The following is a 22,609-nucleotide window of genomic DNA, read 5'->3' on the forward strand; positions in this document are numbered from 1 at the left end:
TGCTTCAGGCGGACGAGTCTCAATCCAGGAAGGCCTGTCTCGAATTTGCTCGTCTAATTGTGATGACTGGGAGATCGGAAGCAGGCGTGGGACATTCAAACTAAGTAACATATGTTAGGTATTAATGGGGTTAGATGTGATTAGATGTTGTTCTGGTGCGGCTTTGTCATCGGGGGCGTCCCATTTCAATTAACAAGGAGGCTGCTTATTAGGGAAAAAAATCTAGTTGTCTCTAAATCAGTTATTATTATTATTATTATTATTATTATTTGATGCGTCAGGTTCAATCTTTCCTATGACTTTGCCTCTTTAAGATACATCAGTTTATTTTATTTAAAATCCAGACCTAAATATTAATCTCAGGGAGTAAAAAAGACAACCTTTCACCTTCCCGTATGTCTGATACACATACCAGCCACAACATTATGACCACCCTAGCCATAACCCTAGCTTTAACCCTAACCACCCTCCTTATGTTGTATAGATCTTCCTTGTGTATCAGGAACAGTTGTGACTCATCGGAGAATGGACATGGGACTTCTGAGGGGGGGGCCTGTAGTGTCTGGTAACATAGGTTGGGGTCTTTGAGGGGAGGGCCCCACTGTGGATCATCCTACAGATACTAGATCAGTTTAGGACCTAGTGAATTTAGAGGCCAGGTCAACGCCTTGTGCTGTTCTTCATCTTTTGAGTTGTTCCTAAAGTGTTTTTGTGTGTTCCTGTGTTCAGGCTGCTGCCTTCAAGGTGTGTCATTGCTACGGGGGTGGGGGGTTTCTGGTTTGGTCTAGGTGGGTGCTACGTGTCCAACATTCATCCACATGAATGAATGCCAGGTCCTGGAAGTGGAAACTGTTAGTAACTACCTCATTTTATTTCCCTCTCTAACAATGAGGTCTTTATTATGCTGCTGAGTCACTTCCTCACAGCTGTAGTGGTCACTTACATCATGAGCCAAACGCTTCAAGGCTTACGTTACATGTTCGTGTAAACCTTCACACGCTGCTGATATCTTGAATCAGTTCGATCCCATGTCAGGAGCCAGGTTTACGTGGAGACTTCTTTCTCATTCCGATTAAAGGTTTCGGGTCAACTGAGGTGTAATGCTAATCAGAATAGTTTTTACACTTTTTATTAAAGCAGCAGCTGGATTGTTAGGTGCTCCTACTGGAAGCACTGGAGAGGAGAAGACGCACATGAGAGCGGCTTTTCGTTGGTGCTTTGAGATGTTTGAGATGTTTCTGCCCATGTTCCCTCCTAAGAACAGAAAGTTCTGTGTGTTCTGTTTAGATGACGCCATATTTTGACTTTATTCTGATTCACCGTTTACATGACTTTAGAACAGGTTTAGGAAAAGGAATTTTCATTCTACCAATGTGAAAACAAATGAAATTTCATTTGGTTTGAGCCTGTTTATTCCGATTGAGGTGTTTATATGAAGCATTTTAATTTGTTTTGGGCTTTTAAACCAATTCTAATCATGATATTTGACGCCATGTAAACCCAGCTAGAGATAATGCAGGTTTGAAACTATTTTACTCAAAATGAAAACTAATGTTTTACCACAGATTTGTCGTATCTCCAGTCATGTGAAATGTGAAAATAAACGGCTTGTATCAAAATACTTTGAGCCGTCCTTATTTAACTGTGTAATGGGTGACAGTTGTGATCAGTAACGGTACAGACGGCTAAAACAATATACATAAGCTTTCACTGAAACAAAACCGGTTTGTTGCCACGCTGCATTAAACCTAGAACTGGACATAAATCCAGTGAGTGGAACTTTAATCCCTAGGAAAGTCCTCGAGATGCCGACGTCATCGTCAGCTCGAGCTGGTTTGTTTATGTGCAGGATGCTCGTGTGTTTGCACGTGGACGGGATCGCGTGTCACGACGGGAGAGAATATAGTGTTTATATGTAGCACTAGTGTAATTATAGGTACAGTGGTCAGACACCATGTGCACCGAATATATATAACTCCTAGTGCAGACACCTGAAGATGATTTATTTAATTAGATTTTATTATTATTTTATCTCATTTTATTTATTTTTTCTCATGTGAAAATATTTTTAATTTCAATTTAAATCAGAATGAGTTCACGTCAGTGAAATGACGAAGCGCACGCAGACTGTTTATTTCTTCCCAGACATCTCCAAGTATTAATACACTGCGTTTTTGACCCCTACCACCATCCGTCTGCATCAGCCTCAGGCCTGAGTGTTTCTGCAGAATCCTCCCGGTCTGTCCGTTATGTAACACGTCTGTCAACAGCTTTGTCGCTGCCGCGCTGACGTCCTGTCGCACTGAGTCAGCGAGGCGGAGCGAGCTCGGTCAGGTAGTCAGCTTTTCGCTTTTTGTTTATTCGTCAGAGCAGCTGAAAGCACAGCCAAGCTGCAGGCGTGACTCTGTCAGTGACATAACATTATGACCACCTCTGAATGTGACCGTTATGCCTCAAAAACAGTTGTGACTCATCAGAAAATGGACATGGGCCTTCTGAGTGGTGTCTAGTGAATTTGGAGGCCGGGCCTTGTCCTGTTCTTCATGTTTTTTGAAGTGTTCATGCATCCTGATGGAGATGGCTGCTCCATCGCTATGGGGTGGTGGTTCTGGTCTAGGTGGGTGCTACATGTCTAAATAACGTCTAGCTGAGTGGATGCCAGATACATTTTTCCCAGCAGAACATTAAATTCTCACAAGATGGTCGATGTTATCTGCTTCTCCTATCAGTGGTCGTAATGTTGTGGCTGTTTGGCATATAAATACAATGCCGCCTACATGTCTTCAGAGCGGCCTTCAGCATTTTCTACATTTTTGCATAAAAACGATTCAAAACTTCAGCGGATTTTCACACAAGTCATGGAAGTACGCAAAGAGGCCCAGTTAAATAAATAAAATATTCTACTTGTGTATTTATTTATTCAAGAATATTAATAATTTGTTCATATCTGTGAGGTGCTAAACTAGGTGAACGCTTTCCATGTTGTTTCTGGTAACTGCTGACGAATCATATACAGCAGCTTGGAGGAAATTGGTTTCCTCACATGAACTGATGCTTCAGGTCCTTCCACACCTGGTCGTTCCTAAACATCCGTCTTCTTCTTTAACCGCTCTTTTGTAGAACCACTTTTGTTCTTGGGCTTGTTGTCTTCCTCCATGACCCAGTTTCTCTTCTCATTCAGCTCATGGACTCATGTCCTGTCATTTTCTTTTAGAGTTCAGACCCAAACCAGGACATTAGCGACCCCATGTTTCGTGGAGGGATGAGGTTCTGGGATCCAGTGTTGGTTTATCTTCAAACAGAGAGTTGTCCAGAGGATGAACTCCATCACAATGAGATTGAAAGTTGTTGTGGTTTTGATTGATTTTCTCCAGGGATAATACAGTTCAACAACAACACCATAATGTTCGGCTTCCAAAACGATCAGAAAGTCGCAACATCTCCCTAAATCTCAACATTTTAAACCTAAAGATGGGAACATTTATTGCATTACTCTTATTAAAACATTTTTAATCTGCTAATAAACTAATATTATACTAGTATTATTACAGGAAAATATATTCCTGTCTGCCTTTTAGACATCTTTAGTCTATCTGCTTCCTAATAGCTCAGCATGTTCATTTGCCACAAAACTTCTCAAAATTTAAGAGAGTATGATAAATGTTCTGCATTTCAGTTTAATGATAATAATGATAGGTTATTTTAAAACCGCGAGACTCAACAACAACACACCACTTGTTTTCTAACCTCCAGTCTTTCTCTTTTTCATTCCCAGGTCCATTATCCAGATGTGGAGAGAGTGGAGTGGCTGAATAAGGTACACACTCACTTTACATTGTCTATTTGGCTTCCTTACTACAGTAGTCTGTACTATGAGCTACCCTGGACCAATGCTTCCACCTCCTGTAGATAGAAAGAGTGAGTCCTGGAAGAGCATCACTTACTGTAAATGTTTAGAGATACTTCCAGTAAGAAGTTAATGGACGGGAATGCATATGGGAAAAAAAAAGCTTTTTAATGTCCAAACCTGATGTGGTGATGATTGCTCATCATACACATAGACAAATGCAGGAGTTTAAAGGGAAAACTTTCAATTTATATTCCAACTAGGGCCATAAACTGAAAGTGTTTCAGGTCTACCATAAACCAAAACTGTCAAAACGTCGTCTTCTTCTCATTCTTCTGTTTTAATGTTTAAAATCTGCTAAATAATCCCAGAAGAAGAAGAAATAATGTCACCAAAAAGACTGGAAGTGACCTGATGACTCAAACTAGGAAGGACAAGAAGACTGAAGAAGATGAACGCTGAAGAAGAAGATTACGACTGAAGAAGACTGGGGAAGACTTAAGAAGATGAAGAAAACTGAAGTAGAACAAGACTGAAAAAGACGACTAAAGAAGAAGAAGACTGAAGTTCCCTGGAAAAAATATTCCATAGACTCAAAATAGACCATAAATAGAACAGTCGTTCAGCCTTTCATCAGAGTGTCACCAACAAAACGCTGAAGCCGACCTCAGCTTCAGTGCACTCTGGTGGTTATGAATATATCCTACGTCTGAATCTTTCTTCTTCTTCCTCCCGCAGACGGTGAAGCAGATGTGGCCGTTCATCTGCCAGTTTGTGGACAAACTGTTCAGAGAGACCATCGAGCCGACGGTGAAGAACGCCAACCCCCACCTCGAAAGCTTCTGCTTCACCAAGATCGACATGGGCGACAAGGTGACCACAGCCGCAAGCTCTAGTAAAAAAACACTTTGAAGCCGGTTTGATATTAAAAGAAAATGACTGAAAATGACTGAACCTTTGACAGCGCTGCTGAGTGTTCAGATCTTTTCTCGGTGTGTTTCTATTTCCGTCTGCTTTGTTTTTGTTAAAACCTCGATGAGCAAAAAGTGGCAGAGAAGTCTTTAGTATTCAAGTTACGTTGCTAAATTAATCCACATGCAGATCTGAGGTTCTGGGTAAAGAGTTGCATGAACAGGAGATATAAAACCTGTCATGTCTTGTCTTTGTGCAGCCGCTCAGAGTGAACGGGGTGAAAGTTTACACGGAAAACGTGGACAAGAGGCAGGTCATCATGGACCTGCAGATCAGGTAAACCTCCTAACCCTAACCCTAACCCTAACCCTAAGGCCTGACACTTGAACAGCCTTTGAATCTTCGTTAATATCAATTCTTAATCACAGACTAGTTTACCCTTTGAGGCTCATTTAAGGAACCACAGGACAGTGATGTTCTACTTTTGCTCTCGGGTCTGCAACAACACCACCCAAATTGAGATCTACAAACGAAAAGGGATGTGTAACTGTAGCAACGAGACTGAAAAGCGACGCAGATTTCAATGCCACTGCTTTTTTTTTAAATTAGCGTCAGCTTTTCACCTGCATGGATGGAAGTGAACCTTCAAAATGCCTGGACTTCACCTCAGGAGGTGCAGACTGGGCAACCTGCGAAAAAAGCTCTTTGATAGTCCGCCTTCCTTAGCCTTAGTTGTGTTTATATTACTTAAATTAATATTCTGTTCAACTTGCACGTCACCAAATGCCTTAAAAATAAAAAGGCACCGTTTTTTTTTTTTTATATCTTCCACTCTTTAAATACCAGCACTGTTTCAAAAGCCATTTTGGCGCCTGTGTCGGATAAAACCTTGATGATACTCATCCATAGAAAAGGAGCCAACAATGGCTGCCAGCAATCAGGAAAATGAAAGCGCTGCACATCACCCCCCTAACTGACCTTAAAGACTTCTCTCTCCTCCCCTGTGCCATGATCTGAGCCCTCTCTTGTCTTGTCCAGTCTTCTGTTGTGATGAAAATGTGTACAGTCAAATTGACTCAACAGATCTGGGACAGTTAAAGTCTAAACGCTAGTTGGCTTAGATATTTTCCTCCTGAGGAGCTCACCAGTCACGAGTGGAGATGAAGAGACGTTTCAGCTCTGCAGATCATGTGTTATTTATGTTTTTCTGTCAGAAATGCTGGAATTTTAATTAAGGAGTAAATTAAGTCAGATTAGCTCTGATCTCTATGGAGATCCAAATAAAACCACACAGTTTAAAAAAAAGTTACCAAAGTTTCTGACTATATTCTGTGTGTGTTGTAATGTTTTAATGCTGTTATGTCCAGTGGGATGTTAATATTTCATGTTCTCTTGCTGTAGTTTTGTGGGGAACACCGAGATCGACGTGGACATCAAGAAGTACTACTGCAGGGCTGGAATCAAGAGTATACAGGTACGTCGGCCATGAGATTTCTTTTTGCATTTTGTTTTTTCTGAAAGCTCTAAAATCACGAGTTTGTGCCATGTTTGCTGACGTTTTCCAAAAAGGGTGGAGGTGAATGGTTAATTTAGTTTTCGTCATAATTTTATCAAACGTCCGAGGCAAAAATCTCGCCAACAAACGAATAAACCACGTGAACGCTTGACACACGCTCAAAGGAAACGGTTTCCCCCGACTTTATTGGTTTTAGACTTTCCTTCGACCGTGGCCTCTGCCTTCACCTCTGCAGAGACCGATTTACATAATGTGTTGACACAAGACAGATAAAGGAGACGTTATCCACTCAGCTGTTGGCACAGGATCAGGCCATATTTGCTGTCCAGAGAGCAGAGTGGGAGAGAAAGCGAACCGAGAGAGATCCACCGTGGGGGAAGTCAATATTTGGCTTTTGTGTATGGCTCTGATTTTACAGCTGCAGTCTCGGGTTGTGTTGTCTGAAGAAATTAGTAGTTTACTAGAGAGAGAGGAGGTGTGGAATCATTTGCTCTTTTCAGCTTTTTTAATTTAATTTAACGTAAAGAGACAGCTCCTGCTTCCCGGTGCTTCCTCTGGTTGATTGGAGCTCTATCTGCCACCACCACCACCGCTGCTGCTGCCGCCGCTGCTGCTTAACACCGTTTAGAAAGCATCTTCCTTCTCTTCGTGCAGGACCGAGCTAGAGGAATAAACACAAGGCTATCTGCAATCTTTTCTACTGCGCCCACTTTGATGAGCAAAATGTCGGTATTTGATTACTCAGAGCGAAACCGTGACCAAATTTGGTGCTGCAGGCCGGCAGTCTGCATGTCAGAGGTTTGAGTCACCGCAGCCAGTGGGAAAGCTGTATCCTTAAATAATCCTTAGAATGCATTAAAAAAAAAAAAAAGAAAAGAAAAACACGCTCTCCTTCTGCCTTTCCTTATTGAGTTTAACGTCCATGACTGGTCCCAGATCTCAGCTTCTGTCCTCTTCTACTTTTTGCATCATCATTCAGGACATTAACGGCCCATACGAGGGGGGTGGGGTCTAATCTGGCATGAATTTGCAGTGAGTGTGAGGTTTACATTGAAGACTGCATCTCTAATTTGTCCACTGTTTTTAACACTGAGATCCAGGATCAAACAGCAAACAACACCGTGCACAAATGATAGTTTATTAAATGTAAGCATTCTGGAGAAGAAGTTGAGCTGTCGTTACTTATAGTTTATTTTTGGGTCGATGGGTTATGTTACTTGACGTCCCTGAATTAAACAGTAGAAAGGACCCTCAGGACCTGGAGCCACACTGAATGTTAGCCTAACAAAGACTTCCAGTCCATAAAAGGAATAAGCTGCTGACCCTGTGCTTCTTCTCCTGCAGCTTCATGGAGTGATGAGAGTGGTGATGGAGCCTCTGCTGGGGGACATGCCTCTGATCGGAGCCCTGAGCGTCTTTTTCCTCAGGAAACCTGTGAGTATTTTGTTCTCATTTAGGGCGCAGCCACAGGTTTAAACGTCAGGGATGGGAACCGATACTGGTGCCGGACCGGTACTTTTGAAATGGTGCCAGTGCTTGAAGAATGAAAAACATACATAAATTTGAGAAGTGATTCATCTCCTTCTCCGTGAAATTTACCCGCGCTCCTTAAAGTGTCAGATTAGTGAACGGAGAACCGTGAGCGTCACTGGAAATCACATGGGCAATGACACAGCTCGTTGCAGAAGGTCAGCACAGTGACCAATGTTCAGAAATGTAAAAATATTTATTTAGAGTCATGTATCTTTTAATTTAATTCCAATAAATAGGCCCCGCCTATGGGAAAGAAGACTTTATGCTAATAAAGGACAAGCAGCAGCTTTTTTATGTTCTGCAAACAAATATATGTGCTCTGAAAGGTCTAGAGGTTAAACCGTGCATTTGTCTTCATGCAATTAATATTTGATTAATGCTTTTTAGCATATAATAATATCACCTGAGGACATGTGACGTAGAAACCGCTCCCCTACGTTTGTGTTTCAAGGCTCATTTGCACCAGATATTATTTTAAATTCACTGATGATGTCCCTGCATATGACGTCTGTGCTTTCACACGTGAACGCATTAGTATACACCTCTAAATAAAATCCAGCACACCAGAAACTGCCGTCACTCATCTCATCCGCCTCAGTTTCCGTCTCGATTTCGTTTTTCTGATGGTTTTCAGCATCTTTTCTTGTGAATGTGTCCACACGCTATGCAGAAACTTTCTAACTTTGCATCCAATCCGCCGTCCAGACTTTGATTTATAACACAGCCTTCATGATTCTTGAGTGAAAGAACAAAAGTTTTAAAAAAAATAATAATGAAGATCACAAAGATTAAGATTGTAGCTTTAATAGTTTTATCACAGGACGTCTGTTTCTGGAGTTAATGGACGTCTCCAGGTTAAACTCGTCCTGTTTGTCTCTGCGGAATCTGAATGACACTGAATAACTGGGGTGATAAGAAAACTCAAACACGTCCAGTTGTCCTAAATTTAGCTCCAGATAAATCGTAACCTAGACGATAGAGATGCTTCAAAGTTTGTTTTTATTTATTTATTATTTTCAAGTCTAATCTGCAAAAAATGCAAACAACCACGACCTTCATGTCAAACCAACCGCAGCATTTTCCGCTGCAGTCTTCCTGAACGCTCCCTCTTTTATCGGCACATTCCTTCTCCCTGAACGTCGTCTTCCTTCCTGTGCTTTGGGCCCCGTTTATCTCCCAGACTCACAGTTTGATCTCGGTACCCGGGAGAGAAGAAGAAGAAGAACGACTATCAGACACTTCTTCACCACCCCAAAAAAAAGTGTTTCAAGTGCGAAACGTTTAGAAAGAATCCTCTAGTTTCTGTCATGAACCAGGATTTTATCTCCTGTTAACACAACTTGTTCTAAAACATAAATCATCTCTCCAAGATCTTTAACTTGACGTCACATGCGACTGAATAAAGCGGCAAATCTCCATTTTTGAAGCTGTAACCAAGGAACATTGAACCTCATTTGTTTGGTCAGGCATCAGCGCGGATCTCTGTTAATTAAAGTTGTCATTGCACCTGTATAGAGGGCGTGTACTGACGTCACTGCCACCCGGGGCCACGCCCCCTCAGTGGCAAAAACATGGGGAAATATGTCAGTAAATACCACGAGACCAGGAAAAATGTGGATTATCAGATCAAATTAAGGAGAATTGGACTCAACAATGATCCATATAAACTACCAAATAACAAATTGTTCACGAACATTGACATGTGGCCAGATATCAATTCTCCTGATATTTATATGGACCTGATTTCAACACTGGGTTTCAGTTTCAGTTAGTTTCAGTTATGATAAATGTAGCTAAATAAAATATGCTAACGCTAATAGCTTTACTGAGAAGTAACATTACTGTAGCGTTAAAGGGACGACGAGGAGTGATCACAAATATTCAGTTTATTGTTTTATTGTTATTCATTGTTGGAACTGAAATTGTTACTAACTGATCTGACAGCCCTCCAGTAACTGAAGGTCTGACTTCATCAAAAAAATACAGCATAAATTAATATTATCTGACACTAAATGTGAACCACAACACCAGGTTTCTGTGTCTGGATTCCAGTTGTTTCTTCTAATGCATTGATCCATTTACTCTGTTCTTTGGCAGATATCTGTAAAAATATAAAATATATCTCTGACTGCTTTTCAAATCTGTTGGTTCAGTCAATCACACAACAGTTCTTCACAATTAATTTTACGATTTAAACACTATTAAAGCCTCTGATTCTTCTAATCTCCATGTTCAGCCGTCACTTTCTGCCTCCTGGTGGCCGTAACCATGGAGACCTCAGCTGGCTGTGACATCATGTGTGTTCATACTCTCTATAGGCTGAAGCTGTGGGGCGTCGGCGGACTTTTACACTGTGTTATGCCAAGTCACCTTGCTGCACGCCGACAGTGTGACTTGACAGGAAGTGGAGCATTGTTCAGTGTCAAACAGTTTATTTTCTCTGCTGTGCGTTCTGCTTTTTGTTTCATTTATTGTTTTATCAGATGCCAGCAGTGGTTTCAGGTTGCAGAATAGCACCCAGACGGCTTTTTTTCTTCTTTTGCATAGCCATGCTTGATGAGAGATGACAACATAGGCCTATATGTATCAGACCAAGCTGAGGCCTCCGAGTCTGAAATATTAAGCCGCTAACACTAAAATACCAAGAACTGTTGTTCCTGGAATGACCACTAGAGGTCGGCTACAAAAGCGAGTCAATCCCCGTAGGCCTCCATGTAAAAATGTCCAACTTTACAACAGAAATAACCGTGTTTACAACCTCGGTGTCAACCATCCTCCTCTGCTCCGCTTTGGCTGCACGTCTTTTTTGCATTAGCTCGGATTTAGCGGAGTCTGACATAATTAAGATGGCGACGACGGTAGCCCAGCATTGAGCTTCAGAAATGCTCTTCACGAAATCTGTGGGTGGTGTTTATAAGATTGTCTTGGCCGATTGCATACAACCTTCGGGGTCTATAATCACAAAAAACATGAATGAACTGAATTGAATACACCAACAAATTGTCAAATAAAACGTACCCCAGAAAACAGATCCATAACAATTAGACCTGAAGCAACAAAGGATAGCATAAACTCACAGATGATGATAGTACAATTAGCTTGTGCTGCAAAACTTTGAGTATGTTTGAGTGAGTATGTTGTAAGTTGTCCTCTGTTGTCAAATGAAATATTTATTTAGTCAAGCAGCTTTATTTTTCAACAAACACCTGCAAGGCTTTTTGTTACTAACCAAACATTAGCACGCTAATATGCTAAACCAGATGGGGAACACTGTAAACTTGTTGCGGGATAATCCACTATTTTGAATAACTTGAAATCCTTCCCGCATGAAGACGTTGTACAAACCAGCTCTATTTGTTAACGTCACTAAGGTGCAGCTTTGACTTCGTATATACTTTCATATTGTCAGGTCATGGAGTTGTCAGTGCGTTTTTTTTTTTTTTTCTTGTAAAAGTAGAGGATCTTTTAAAAAAGTAAACAATTTTGAGTTTTGGGATTTTTTGGTGAACATTCATTAATACACAGGATAAGATGTTACAATCCCTTGTGCCATGATCAGAGGCAAAACACATGTAGAAGCCCAGTCCAACTGAAAAACAGTCAGCTAGCAGCTAGCAACCAACAAGAAGACACCAGCTAACTAGCCTAGCTAACCGCGACAGGTGAGAAGTGATGCGACATGCAACTACACTTCAACCAACACTTCCCCTATCTGCCTATGATTGGAAGTAAAACACTAGAAGACACCAGCTAACTAGCCGTAGCTAGTATGCGGCACATCATTGGGGATTTCAAGTGGGCACCTTCCTTCACCGATGTGTCGTTAAGTTAGGCCCATGAAACCACAAGAAACATGACATTGAAATTGAAATTTTTATTGTGATATTTAGGTTTTGTGCAGTTCTAGGGGGGATGGAAACACAGTAACTGTCTGTACGAGCAGATTGGAGATTGGACATTTTTCATGGTCTCCACCATCCGCCTCAGAAAGCTGCCTCCTCCTGTTGTATTTCAGTCAGATTTGCTGCTGCACATGAAGCAGAGCCATTGATTTCCGTCAGGTTGAAGAAGTATTGTCCACGCGGACGTAGCCACAGAGATGAGAGAGGCTGACGTCTGCTTTGTTTAGTGCAGAACTACAACTGAAACCCATTGAAAGGAGCTTTCGTTTTCATCCTTAAACTCAAGGAACGTAAACTGGTCACTGGAGTGAAACCCACAGAGAGAGACACCAGAGTTTAGATCTCAGTTTATCCGTTTAAAGAAGAGTATTTTTTTATTTTTTGGCGATGGTGTTTTCTGTGGAATCTCCCCTCTGCTCGTACAGGCTTCCTGTCCCCGCCTGGTAGAGCGGTTGTGGTCCACCATGATCTACATCTAGAGTGCTGACTAGACCACAGACAAACGCAGGCACGCTTCATTGTGTCACTTCAAGAGGCTTAAACATTCGATTTGCTTTAAAGACCAGTGCAGTTCGATTATTGCTGCTCTTAGAGTTAGTTTACAGGGCGTTAAATCCAGTTCCAACGCGTCAGTTTTCTTCTTCAGCTGCAGTAACTCCAGCGTTTGGCATCGTAAGCCTCTTTTAAAACCGTTTTCCCACTCGCTCTTAATCTCAGACAGTCTCTCTGATCGACTGCAGCGACGGTCCACAGTGTAAATGAGAGAGACATATATCTGCTCCTCGCTTCTGATTGAGTTATTTCCTCTCTGAGAACTAAATTGTCCTGATTAAGGGGACGAAGACGCCCCCTGAGTCTGGTGTTCGCTACTATCTCGGCCACCTCAGCTTCATGCAGATGTTGTTGTTGTTGTTGTTGTGTTTGTGGATTCGAGGTCCTTAAAGCAGGAGTTTTTCAGACCAAGGACCCGAAACTGGTGACGAGATTCAGAAGGGACCTACTCTATGTGTTCTATATTAAATGAGGCCGAGTGCTATTAATAAACATACATTATTATTATCATTGTTTTGCATTCAGTATTAAGCTAGTCAAATAATACATAGTGTGGCCGTGCAGCTGCCGTAAACATACATACCTTTACCTTCAGACACGGCTTAATGTAGTAGGGACAAAGAATCTTGTGAGTCTTGGCTCTGTGTGAAACGGTGGCTGCTGAGAGCTACTGAAGTGCTGATAACCTGAAGACCTGAAGTCTTTCCTTGTCTTCTCCTGGAGTCGACTGGATTCAGTCCAATAAATCTTTCTGTCAGAGTTAATGTAGTGTGGAGACGGGAGCTCGTACGTTCTGGTCCTCCAACGCTGCCGTAAACTCCCGAACCCTCTCTGGAAGGATTTGTCTTCTGAAAGACCTGGTGCTTCTCCATGAATTCAGACGACAAACCTTGTGTCGTTGAGTCTAAAACTACATCTGAATATTGTTCTGAAGTCACCTTATTTTTCTCATCTTACTCTTTCTTCTTCTTCACCTCCTCTTTATTCTTCTTTTTGTCTTCATCCTTTTTGTCTTTAAGGACGAAAGGTAAATTTTGTTGTTTAACCTTTTTTTTTTTTGCTTTTTAAATTGAAAACAAATCTACTTTTATTTGTTTTATTTTTAACTTTAGACTCTAAAACCAATATATATACATATATATATATATATATATATATATATATATATATATATATATATAAATATATATATATATATATATATATAGCTTAAACTTTTGTAACTCTGCCACCTGTCTCCACTCTATACCTCGGACCTGTGTCTCGCCTCCATCTGCATCTGCGGCCTCGTGTTTGGCTGATTGAATAATTTCTTGCAGAAGCGGGTGCTTCTGTCAGCATCCAGAGTAACATCCATTACTGCCGCCCTCGTCGTCCTTCATATGAGGGCGCGTCAGGAATGCTGACTCCGCATTCACGGCTGCAGCGGCTGACTCAATGTTTAGCGCTGCTCCTCGTAAACCAGTTCCTCAGGTAACCCAGTTCAAACGTCTAGGGTTCAAACTGGGTTAGAAAACCAGGTTAGAACTCCTGCGCTCAATCCGAGAGTCCTGGTTTACTCTGCAACTTGTGCAATCTTTAACCGTGTTGGGCTTCCTGTAAGGGTTACACCTGCTCATAATACTTTCCCTGCAGCTGAAAGACTCAGTGTTAACGGCTTATCCTGAACTGTAATGGATGTATGTTTATTGCACCCTGTAATCTCTTTTGAATGAGTTTTTTTTTTTTTTTTTTTCTTAAAATGGACTCACGGTTAAAGAGTTCAGTCTCTTATTTAAATCCCTGTTTGTTCTTTGTGTTTTCAGTTGCTGGACATCAACTGGTCGGGACTCACGAACATGTTGGACATTCCCGGTCTCAAGTAAGTGAAATGCAACATCTGCTGGCGTTTCACGGTTTGTGTCGGACGGGGATTTAAATCGCAGTTTTCATTAAACCATTCGAGCCCAGTAACTCACAGAGACTGAAGCTTGTTCACCCAATAAAGTCACAATACAGTCAACTTCTGTTCCCAAGAAGTTTCAGCCCCATTATTAGCAGAAGAGGGCAGGGACCAACAATCCCCCATAAACAACAAGTAAATATTTAACTATTCTGATGGGTTTTTACCTGGTGGTAATCTCCAGGTCTGAGTGATGAAGCCCATACAGAAGTGCAAAAAACTGCAGTTCATCTAGTGGCCACTAGAGGCTCCAAATGGGAACAAATCGAATGTTAAAACTCCCAACTTTACAGGTTTGGTAGAAAAAATGATTTTGATCTGAATAGTTTATTATTGTCACTATTCATGACAACTGTATGGTGAATTTTATTTTTAACTTTTTTTTTTTATTGCTGCATAATTAAGGGTGTTTCCACTTTGAGTGACAGGTGGTAGCCTGAGCTGACATGTGGTGTTGGGAGAGTTGGGTGGGCGGGTCTCAACGTCCAGGCTGTTTTAGCTCCACCCCAACACGACCGTGTCCTGATAGGCCTGCAGCTATCCTCCTAATTAATTATGTATATTTTTTCTCAGTCTGGTATAATTTCGTAGGCGAGTTGCCATAAAAACTAGAAATTATCTCCAGACACCAAAACTGTTTTTAATACTGGGCCTTAAACATGTTTATTTCTGCTGTTACGTTGGACATTTTGACATCTATGGACATTGACTCCCTTTAAGAGACAGCCTCATGTGGACATTAGAGGAACTGCAGTTTTTTTTGTAGAAGTTTCAGCCCCATTGTGTATTTTAGTGTTTTAGGTCCCATCCTCTAATATGGAGGGGGCGGAGCTTATGGCCTATTCTGCAGCCAGACACCAGGGGGAGCTCTGCTTGATTTGGCTTCACTTCTGAGGAGCTGTTCATATTTATACAGTCTATGCCCAACCTCTATGAAGCACAGAGGGGAAGCGTTGCATCATGGGAATGTGTCCGCCCACAAACAGCCGAGATTAAACTGAGTTAGTTTAACTATGACTGATACCTGCTTTTCAATGCAAACGACGGCGCACGTTATTAAAGCCCGAGAGGACTTTAGAGCGCGTGTCTCAATTCAAATTCCTTATTCAAATGAAAAGCAGCGAGAGCAGAGGCTGCAAACAAGTAAAACAAATACGTGCTACACTTCTCTCTCTCTGTGTGTGTGTGTGTGTGTGTGTGTGACTCACACAGTTTAATAAATAATAAACGGTCTGAAGGAAATGTGCCTCTTTTTTTTTCTTTTTTTTTTCCCTGAAGTTTGTCTGTTGAGCTCATGGAAATGTTAATGGAGCCAAGTGTGACACAGAGATATAAGCTCAGTCAGCTCTGCCAGCTGCAACAAATATGCATGTTTCTCTCTGTGGTCTTCCACTCAAAAAAGAAAAAATAAGAGAGAAAGGACCTTTTTAGAAGAGAAACGTATCTAGTTTTCAGTATCTAACAGCCACAACATTATGACCACTGCCAGGAGAAGTAAATATCATTTAAACCATCTTGTGACGATTCAGTGTTCTGCTGGGAAACTTTTTGAACCTGGGATTCATTCATGTGGATGTTACTTAGACATGTAGCTCCCACCATTCTCCGTTATCACTGAGGTCATGACAAGATGCACTTGTGTTGTTATTGGAAGAATAATGAGAACGCCTTTAACCAGAGCACGGTTTGACAGCTCGGAACGCGACCTAGAAAAACGAATATGACACTTTGAGGGGAGACGGTCCCGGTGGACGCGCAGCCAGAGCGTCCTGCTGCTACAACCATTACATTAACCACCGGATCGCTGAAGGGATTACGACCTCCACTTTTCCTCGCACGCCGAGTGTTGATATTTTTAGTAACCTGATTATAAGAAGGAGAGCCGCCGCAGACGGAGATGGGATGTCTGGGTGGGTTTTAGGAGAAGTGTTTCCAGACAGGAGCTTTTTTTTTTGTCATTTGAAAGTGGAAATTAGTTTTCCAGATCCCACTGGCTGCTTCCTTTTCGTCTATGTAGAGGAGAAAAGCATTTATTATCGTACATGCTCCACTTCTAGGCTTTTTTTTATATCCTGATATTTTAACTATTTTGTTTTTAGTTATTGAGGTTATTAGGGCAAAGAAATGTGCAGTTATAAAAAAAACGAGCAAACCTAAATGTGGTCTGAATTGTCTTTTATTACTTGTTTTAAAACCCATTGTCCTTTGTGAAGCACCAATGTATTAGTAAGTGTCGGATACTACACCCCAAGCACAGCAAACTTCAGTTCCACTAATGGCCACTAGAGGCTGGCTCCAAAATCCCCATTGACCTCCATGTTAAAATGTCCAACTTTACAGCAGAAATAAACATGTTTAAAGCCTGGTACCAAATACAGTTTTGGTCTGAAGAGCTACTTTCTGTAATAATAGCAACTGTTAGGGGATGAATTCATATATAACTCAGTCATATCAAGTTATAAATCATTGGGGGCCACATACAGCTCAGTTTGATCTCAAGGAGGCGGGGCAGTAGGTAAAAGCAAAGCACGCTGTAAATAACAACAGCTCCCTTAGTTTCAGTGCCAATTTAATTGAATTAACTCTCCTTTACAAACGTTTTATGAACAGCCTGAACTTTTGTCACATTAAATGATTGATTGATTTTATTGGTCCCCATGGGGACAGTCTTCACTGACTGTACAACAACCCTAGCAACCCTCTTGTTAGGGTTGTTAGTGGCGTAGTGGGCAGACAGATCAACTTGGCCTGCTGTTCAAGGCAGCTGTTGCTGCAGGGATCAGACTTTTCCTTCCTGAACTCGAGGGTTCTGTACTTGCACCCTGAGGATAGTGAAGCGAAATATTGGTGCAGTGGGTGGTTCATGTCTTATGCTGTTCAGTTCTGGGCCTCGATGTTGTGTTACATCTGCAACTTTGACTAAAACAGCACGACATGTAGAGGACAAATTAGGAATAGGTGCCAATTTTACTAAAATATTGCAGCTAATGTCTTATATTTGAAACAATAAAAGTGATATGCACTTCATGAAACATCGGTGAAGGGGATGAAAACCACAGTGATGTGCTGCATACTGACTACTGCTGTTGGCTAGGCTAGTTAGCTGGTGTCTTCTTGTCGGTTGCTAACGGTAGTTGACTGCTAGCCTGGGCTTCTAAATGTGTTTTCCCTCAGATCTTTGCTCAAGGGATTGTAACATCTTATCCTGGTGCCAATTTTATTAAAACATTGCAGCTTGCGTCTTTTATATTTATCCTAATTCGTCCCATGGGCCAGATTGGGCCCTGTCGTGGGCCGTTTTTGGGCTGCGGGTCATTTGTTTGACACCCCTGGTCTGGGCATTACCAGTCTGACTCGGCTCCCGTCACACTTCACCTCTTTGACCACTCAGCCAAGATGGCGGCGACCAGAGACGCCACATTGAGCTTCAAAACCACTAGCTAGGTTAATAACTACTAACTAGCCTAGCTTAGCTTAGCTTTTAATTTATACTTTGATGTGAAAGAAAAGCCCCCACCCCGACACTGGTCATTTTAGAACTGGAGATTTGATGAAACATCTTCAAATCCAGGTTTCTTTATGTTTTTTTTTTCTTTTTTCCGCAAATAAAATAAATTAAATGTAGTTTTAGCTCCAGATTAAAGAAAGAAGATCTAAGACAACGCCCACTGTGTTACTACTCCTCTGTAGTGACATGGGTTGTAGAGGCTTCCTGTTGGTTTGTTTGTTGTCTGTTTTCGAGGTGGAGAAGAAACACTCTTCAGTTTCCACCAGACTCCACCCTGTGAAATGCAGCTTTCCTTGTCGAACGGGTTCAGATGAAAGCATGTGCGATCAGCTAGCAGACCTGCTCTCGCCACACCCTCCTCTTCCTGTATGTGTCAGGGCACTCACATTTCCTCAGTGACTATTTTGCATTTTGCCCCGAAACGACAGGAAAAGCTGAGGTCACCGTGTCTCTGAGCAGCAGCACAAACACAAACACAGTTTGGAGCAATTACTCAAACAAGCTCCTTTTATGGGTACGTGGGAAACCTCGCTTTTAAATCACAACCTGAGCAGTGGAGCAGCTCCATCTCGTCAGCTCTCATCTGGACGTAGTTGTGCATTTATTGCAGATCAGGAATCAACCTTCTCTCTTGAATGTGTGGGAAACATCCCCAAGTATGAACGTGATCCAGAATCCAGGGAGTCGTTCCTCCAGACGGAGCGTTGTTCTGATGCAGGACTCTGCAGCCATCTAGAGGACAAGGGGTGTAACTGCAGGGCAGAGTAGAGTAAATATTTATTTGAAAAAAGGTTCAGTTCAACCTTCAAAAAAAGAATATGGTCTCAGAACAAAGAAAGCAAAGAATCCAAATCAAAATTTACATTTAAAAGAACAATTAAAAGTCAGTATGTTTAGGAAATATAATGAAATGTGTTGTAGTCTGATAGTTGTACCCATTGTGTAGTCATTAAAGGTACACAAACATTTCTTTTTTTTTTGTTTTGTTTTGTTTGTATGATTGAATTCTATCTTTGGAACTAAAATAGAAACGTGACAATCAGTGTTGTCCGAAACTTATTTTATTTTATTTTATTTTATTATCATTTTGCAGGTTATTGTGTTGTTGTTCTCTGTGAATTGATTCTTGGGGTAAAGGTGCAGATTATATGAGATTATTCTTCTTTCTGCTCCCTTTTATTCAGATTTGATAGCATTTGTGTTCATATTGAATTGTTTTAATCAATGAACGAAATGCAAAAACTAAAACTAGACTTTCTGACACAGAATTTGTCTCCCAGTGTCTGTCTTGTGTTTCTGTGTCCGGCTTTAAAAGCAAACTTTCAATATGAAACATGCTCTGATTTAGCGTTTTAATAAACACTTTATATGGACTGTTTCACATTTTATAGAAACAGTTTGTGAGTCGAGTCTGCCTGTGACTCCGCAGACAAAGGGGAAACTCAGACAACCGGTTTTAATTTCTCCCTCTCATCGTCTCTTATCTTCTGTCCATCCTTTCTCAGTGGTTTGTGCGACAACATCATCCAGGACATCATCCACAGCAGCTTGGTGTTGCCCAACCGGATCACCATCCCTCTGGTGCAAGAGGCACAGCTGGCCAAACTCCGCTTCCCCACGCCCAAGGTAACACGCACGGCATGCTGGGAGAGCGTGGCGATAGATTCAAATTTAATTTATGCATTAAAAATGGCCACAAAATCTTTTTTTTTTTTTTTAAATGCTCAGTTCGGCCAGCAATACCAGCAGTAACCACTAGATGGCTATAATATAATAAATGTATATTCAGCTAATTCAACACTTCTTTCATTCACGTTTTTGTTTCATTAATAGTATGCCAGGCTCCACGGACCAGCTTTACAGAGTGGTTGGCATGGCAACTGGTGGTCGCCATAACCTCACATCCTGCTTCTATAGCGTCAAATAAATAACTAAAATGAAAGTAAAAAAAAAAGGACACTTAAACGTGCGTCAACATTATATTAACTACCTAAAACGACAGAGACGATCATTGGTAAATTTTATTTGATGTGTATTTTAGTGTTTTAGTTCGGCCCAAGTCCCGCCCACTAACATGGAGGAGGTGGAGCTTATGACCTATACTGCAGCCTCCAGCCACCAGGGGGAGCTGTACTTGGTTTGGCTTCACTTTAGAGGAGCTGTTCCTCCATCTTTTAACATGGAGGATCTTCAAACAAATCCAAACCCTAGTTATGCTAATTATCTGCAATTTTTTATTCCTTTTAATTTGACTCTACTTCTAAAAGATTCAAAGTTAGACGGTTACAATCCTCGCCCGGATACAGTCGCTAGTTTCTGTTTTAGAGAATAATAAGTTGCCGGTGGGGGGTGTTTTTTCCTCCCTCAGGGCGTCCTGAGGATCCATTTCGTCGAGGCCCAGGAGCTGCTGGGTAAAGACAAGTTCCTGGGGGGGCTCATCAAAGGCAAGTCGGACCCGTACGGAGTCATCCAGGTCGGGACGGACCTCTTCAAGAGCAAAGTCATCCACGAGACGGTCAACCCGAGGTGGAATGAGGTGTACGAGGTTAGCGCCTGCACCTTTTTATTAAAGGAAATTAAGACGTTCAGTATAATCCTTTAGTTTTAAATATGTCGTCTTTTCACACTTTTTCAGTCTGTGAACATTCTCACTTGGGAAAAAAAGATTTTCATTGAAAAGTTAAAATGAATTCATTATTTTAAATCCAAAAACAAATTTCTGGTTTAATTTCTCGCTTTTATTATGGAGTCAAATAACTTTCTTTGTTGTCCCAGAGATTATTTATTATTTCTAAGCTTTTAATACCCAGTATTGTGATGGCACTTTTATTTTATCTTTTTATTCTCTTGTTTATTATTCTCATGTATTTATCCTTCTTTTACTCGTGTACTTTGTTTCCAGTGTTTTTTAAATCCATATTTAATATTTTGTAAAGCACGTTGGTTCACCTGTGGGTTTTTGTAAAGTGCTTGTTTCTGTATAAATAAAGCACATTTACATCTATATTTTTATCTGTTTTCCCAGGTGCTGGTGTACGACCACTCTGGAACCAGCCTGCAGATCGAGCTGTTTGACGAAGACACCGATAAAGACGACTTCCTGGGAAGGTAGCGCTGCTTTTCGTCCTGACTCAGACGTGAAGATGTTCACGGCTTTTTAACAATTTTGAAAGTGCATGTTTCGACTCACCTCAATGATTGTTTTGCATTGTCGGTTGAAGAAAAGGCTTGTCAAGCTTTGGGCTTTTAAATGATCGTATTGTTTTGTGATTTGTCAGAATGGCGATCGACCTGGTGGAGCTCCAGAAGGAACCGGTGGTTGATGAGGTGATCTCCGTCGTTTCCTTTCAGTCTAAAATGCATCAGTCAGGAGTTATTTGTTTTTTCAAGTCATAAATATTAGAATAAAATAATTTTATAATATAAAATAAATACGAAAATTGATTATCTATTAAGTTACATATTTCAGCAGTTATCAACAAACAGCTGTTCTTGGTTCTGAAACAACGGTAGAGATCCACTGGACCAAAGGTGTCAAACGTATGGCCCGTGGGTCAAAAGCGTCCCACCAGAGTCAAATCTGGTCCTCAGCATGAATTTACAAAGTGTGGACATTACATGGAAGATGAATATTTTATGTTATAATATACAGGAAGCCATGTTTACCGTTTTCTGTTAAATATTAGCTAATTGAAAGGGGTGGGACTTAATAATAATTTTTGAGTAAGACGCTGTATCATTTTGGGTGATGTAGGTGTTTATTTACATGGAGAGAAACTGATGCGACAGAACACAGGGACCAGGAGCTTTTTTAACGTAAAAGAGACAATAAATACAAACGTCATGACACTGATTTCTTCCCCTCAGTGGTTCCCAATGGAAGATGTGGCCTCAGGGAAGCTGCACCTTAAGCTGGAGTGGCTGTCTCTGCTGCCCACGCCCGAGAAGCTGGAGAAGGTATCGCAGCACACACCGATCAAATGTCTTTCAAAATGTCTTTGACCGGAAAACGAACCGTCACTGTGTCTTTCCTCGTCCCTCACAGGCGCTGACGTCCGTCAAAGCCAACCGCGGCTCAGCCAGCGACGGCCTGTCGTCTGCGCTGCTCATCGTCTTCCTGGATTCAGCCAGAAACCTGCCGGTGAGTCTGGATGCATGATGCATCAGTAAATAATTCACTTAACATGTGTGCTTTCACTCAGTGCGTTTACATGCACATCTTAATGGAGATAAGCTCAAAATTTGGCTTTCTGAATGTGGTCCTTGTCCCAGTTTACATGCAGTAGAGAAAATGGAATAACTGACGGGAACATGTCGTCCTCCTCCACACTAGGTGGCGATATGTGTCTTCTCAGCAGGTTCAAACGGCCCCCTTTCTGGTTGACCTATTACGTCATATAATAAACAAGTGGAGGCATTTCAGACAACAACAACATGGATGATAGTTCAAGTTTTTAATCTTGTGCATAATGTGCACGTATGCTGTTAGAGAGCTTTAGCGATAGCACGTCTTCAATGCTACACTTTGTGCCGTCACTAGTGACCCGGACCTGTGTCTTGGACAACTCTTTTGTTTAATAAAGTCAGGAAAAAATACCTAATCAGTAGAGCTGGGTGGTACGACCAAAAATGTATATCATGGTATGTTTCAAAATATTACAGTATATCACAGTATTTTTTCATGCATAATCACGTGTTCACAACATTTCCTACTGGTTCAGAGAGGAATTTTTTCCTCAACATTTTTTCCTCATTCATAAAAAGCTAAAATTGGGGACACTTTTGGGGACAGCTTTAGCCGCAGGACAGGTCATCCAAAACAGGGACTGTCCTCAGAAATCAGGGACCCTAAAAAACCCAAACAACCAACACGGCACTGAAACAGTGTAATCAAATA

At 41.3% G+C, this 22,609-nt stretch overlaps 1 protein-coding gene across 4 annotated transcripts in view; it reads left to right on the top strand.

Moving 5' to 3' along the window:
* Positions 1–22,609, top strand: part of LOC125010896 (extended synaptotagmin-2-like) — a 45,809-nt gene that overhangs the window by 11,124 nt on the left and 12,076 nt on the right. For all 4 annotated transcript variants that reach the window (XM_047589821.1, XM_047589822.1, XM_047589823.1 and 1 more), the window contains exons 3-14: positions 3,776–3,817; positions 4,586–4,720; positions 5,019–5,095; positions 6,161–6,233; positions 7,620–7,709; positions 14,068–14,123; positions 19,218–19,338; positions 20,081–20,257; positions 20,738–20,820; positions 20,991–21,039; positions 21,580–21,669; positions 21,758–21,853. In XM_047589821.1, the coding sequence (XP_047445777.1) occupies positions 3,776–3,817; positions 4,586–4,720; positions 5,019–5,095; positions 6,161–6,233; positions 7,620–7,709; positions 14,068–14,123; positions 19,218–19,338; positions 20,081–20,257; positions 20,738–20,820; positions 20,991–21,039; positions 21,580–21,669; positions 21,758–21,853 (1,089 nt within the window). The remainder of the gene's footprint in view (positions 1–3,775; positions 3,818–4,585; positions 4,721–5,018; positions 5,096–6,160; positions 6,234–7,619; positions 7,710–14,067; positions 14,124–19,217; positions 19,339–20,080; positions 20,258–20,737; positions 20,821–20,990; positions 21,040–21,579; positions 21,670–21,757; positions 21,854–22,609) is intronic.

This window comes from Mugil cephalus, chromosome 7 (genome assembly GCF_022458985.1).
Source record: "Mugil cephalus isolate CIBA_MC_2020 chromosome 7, CIBA_Mcephalus_1.1, whole genome shotgun sequence".
Lineage (NCBI taxonomy): Eukaryota > Metazoa > Chordata > Actinopteri > Mugiliformes > Mugilidae > Mugil > Mugil cephalus.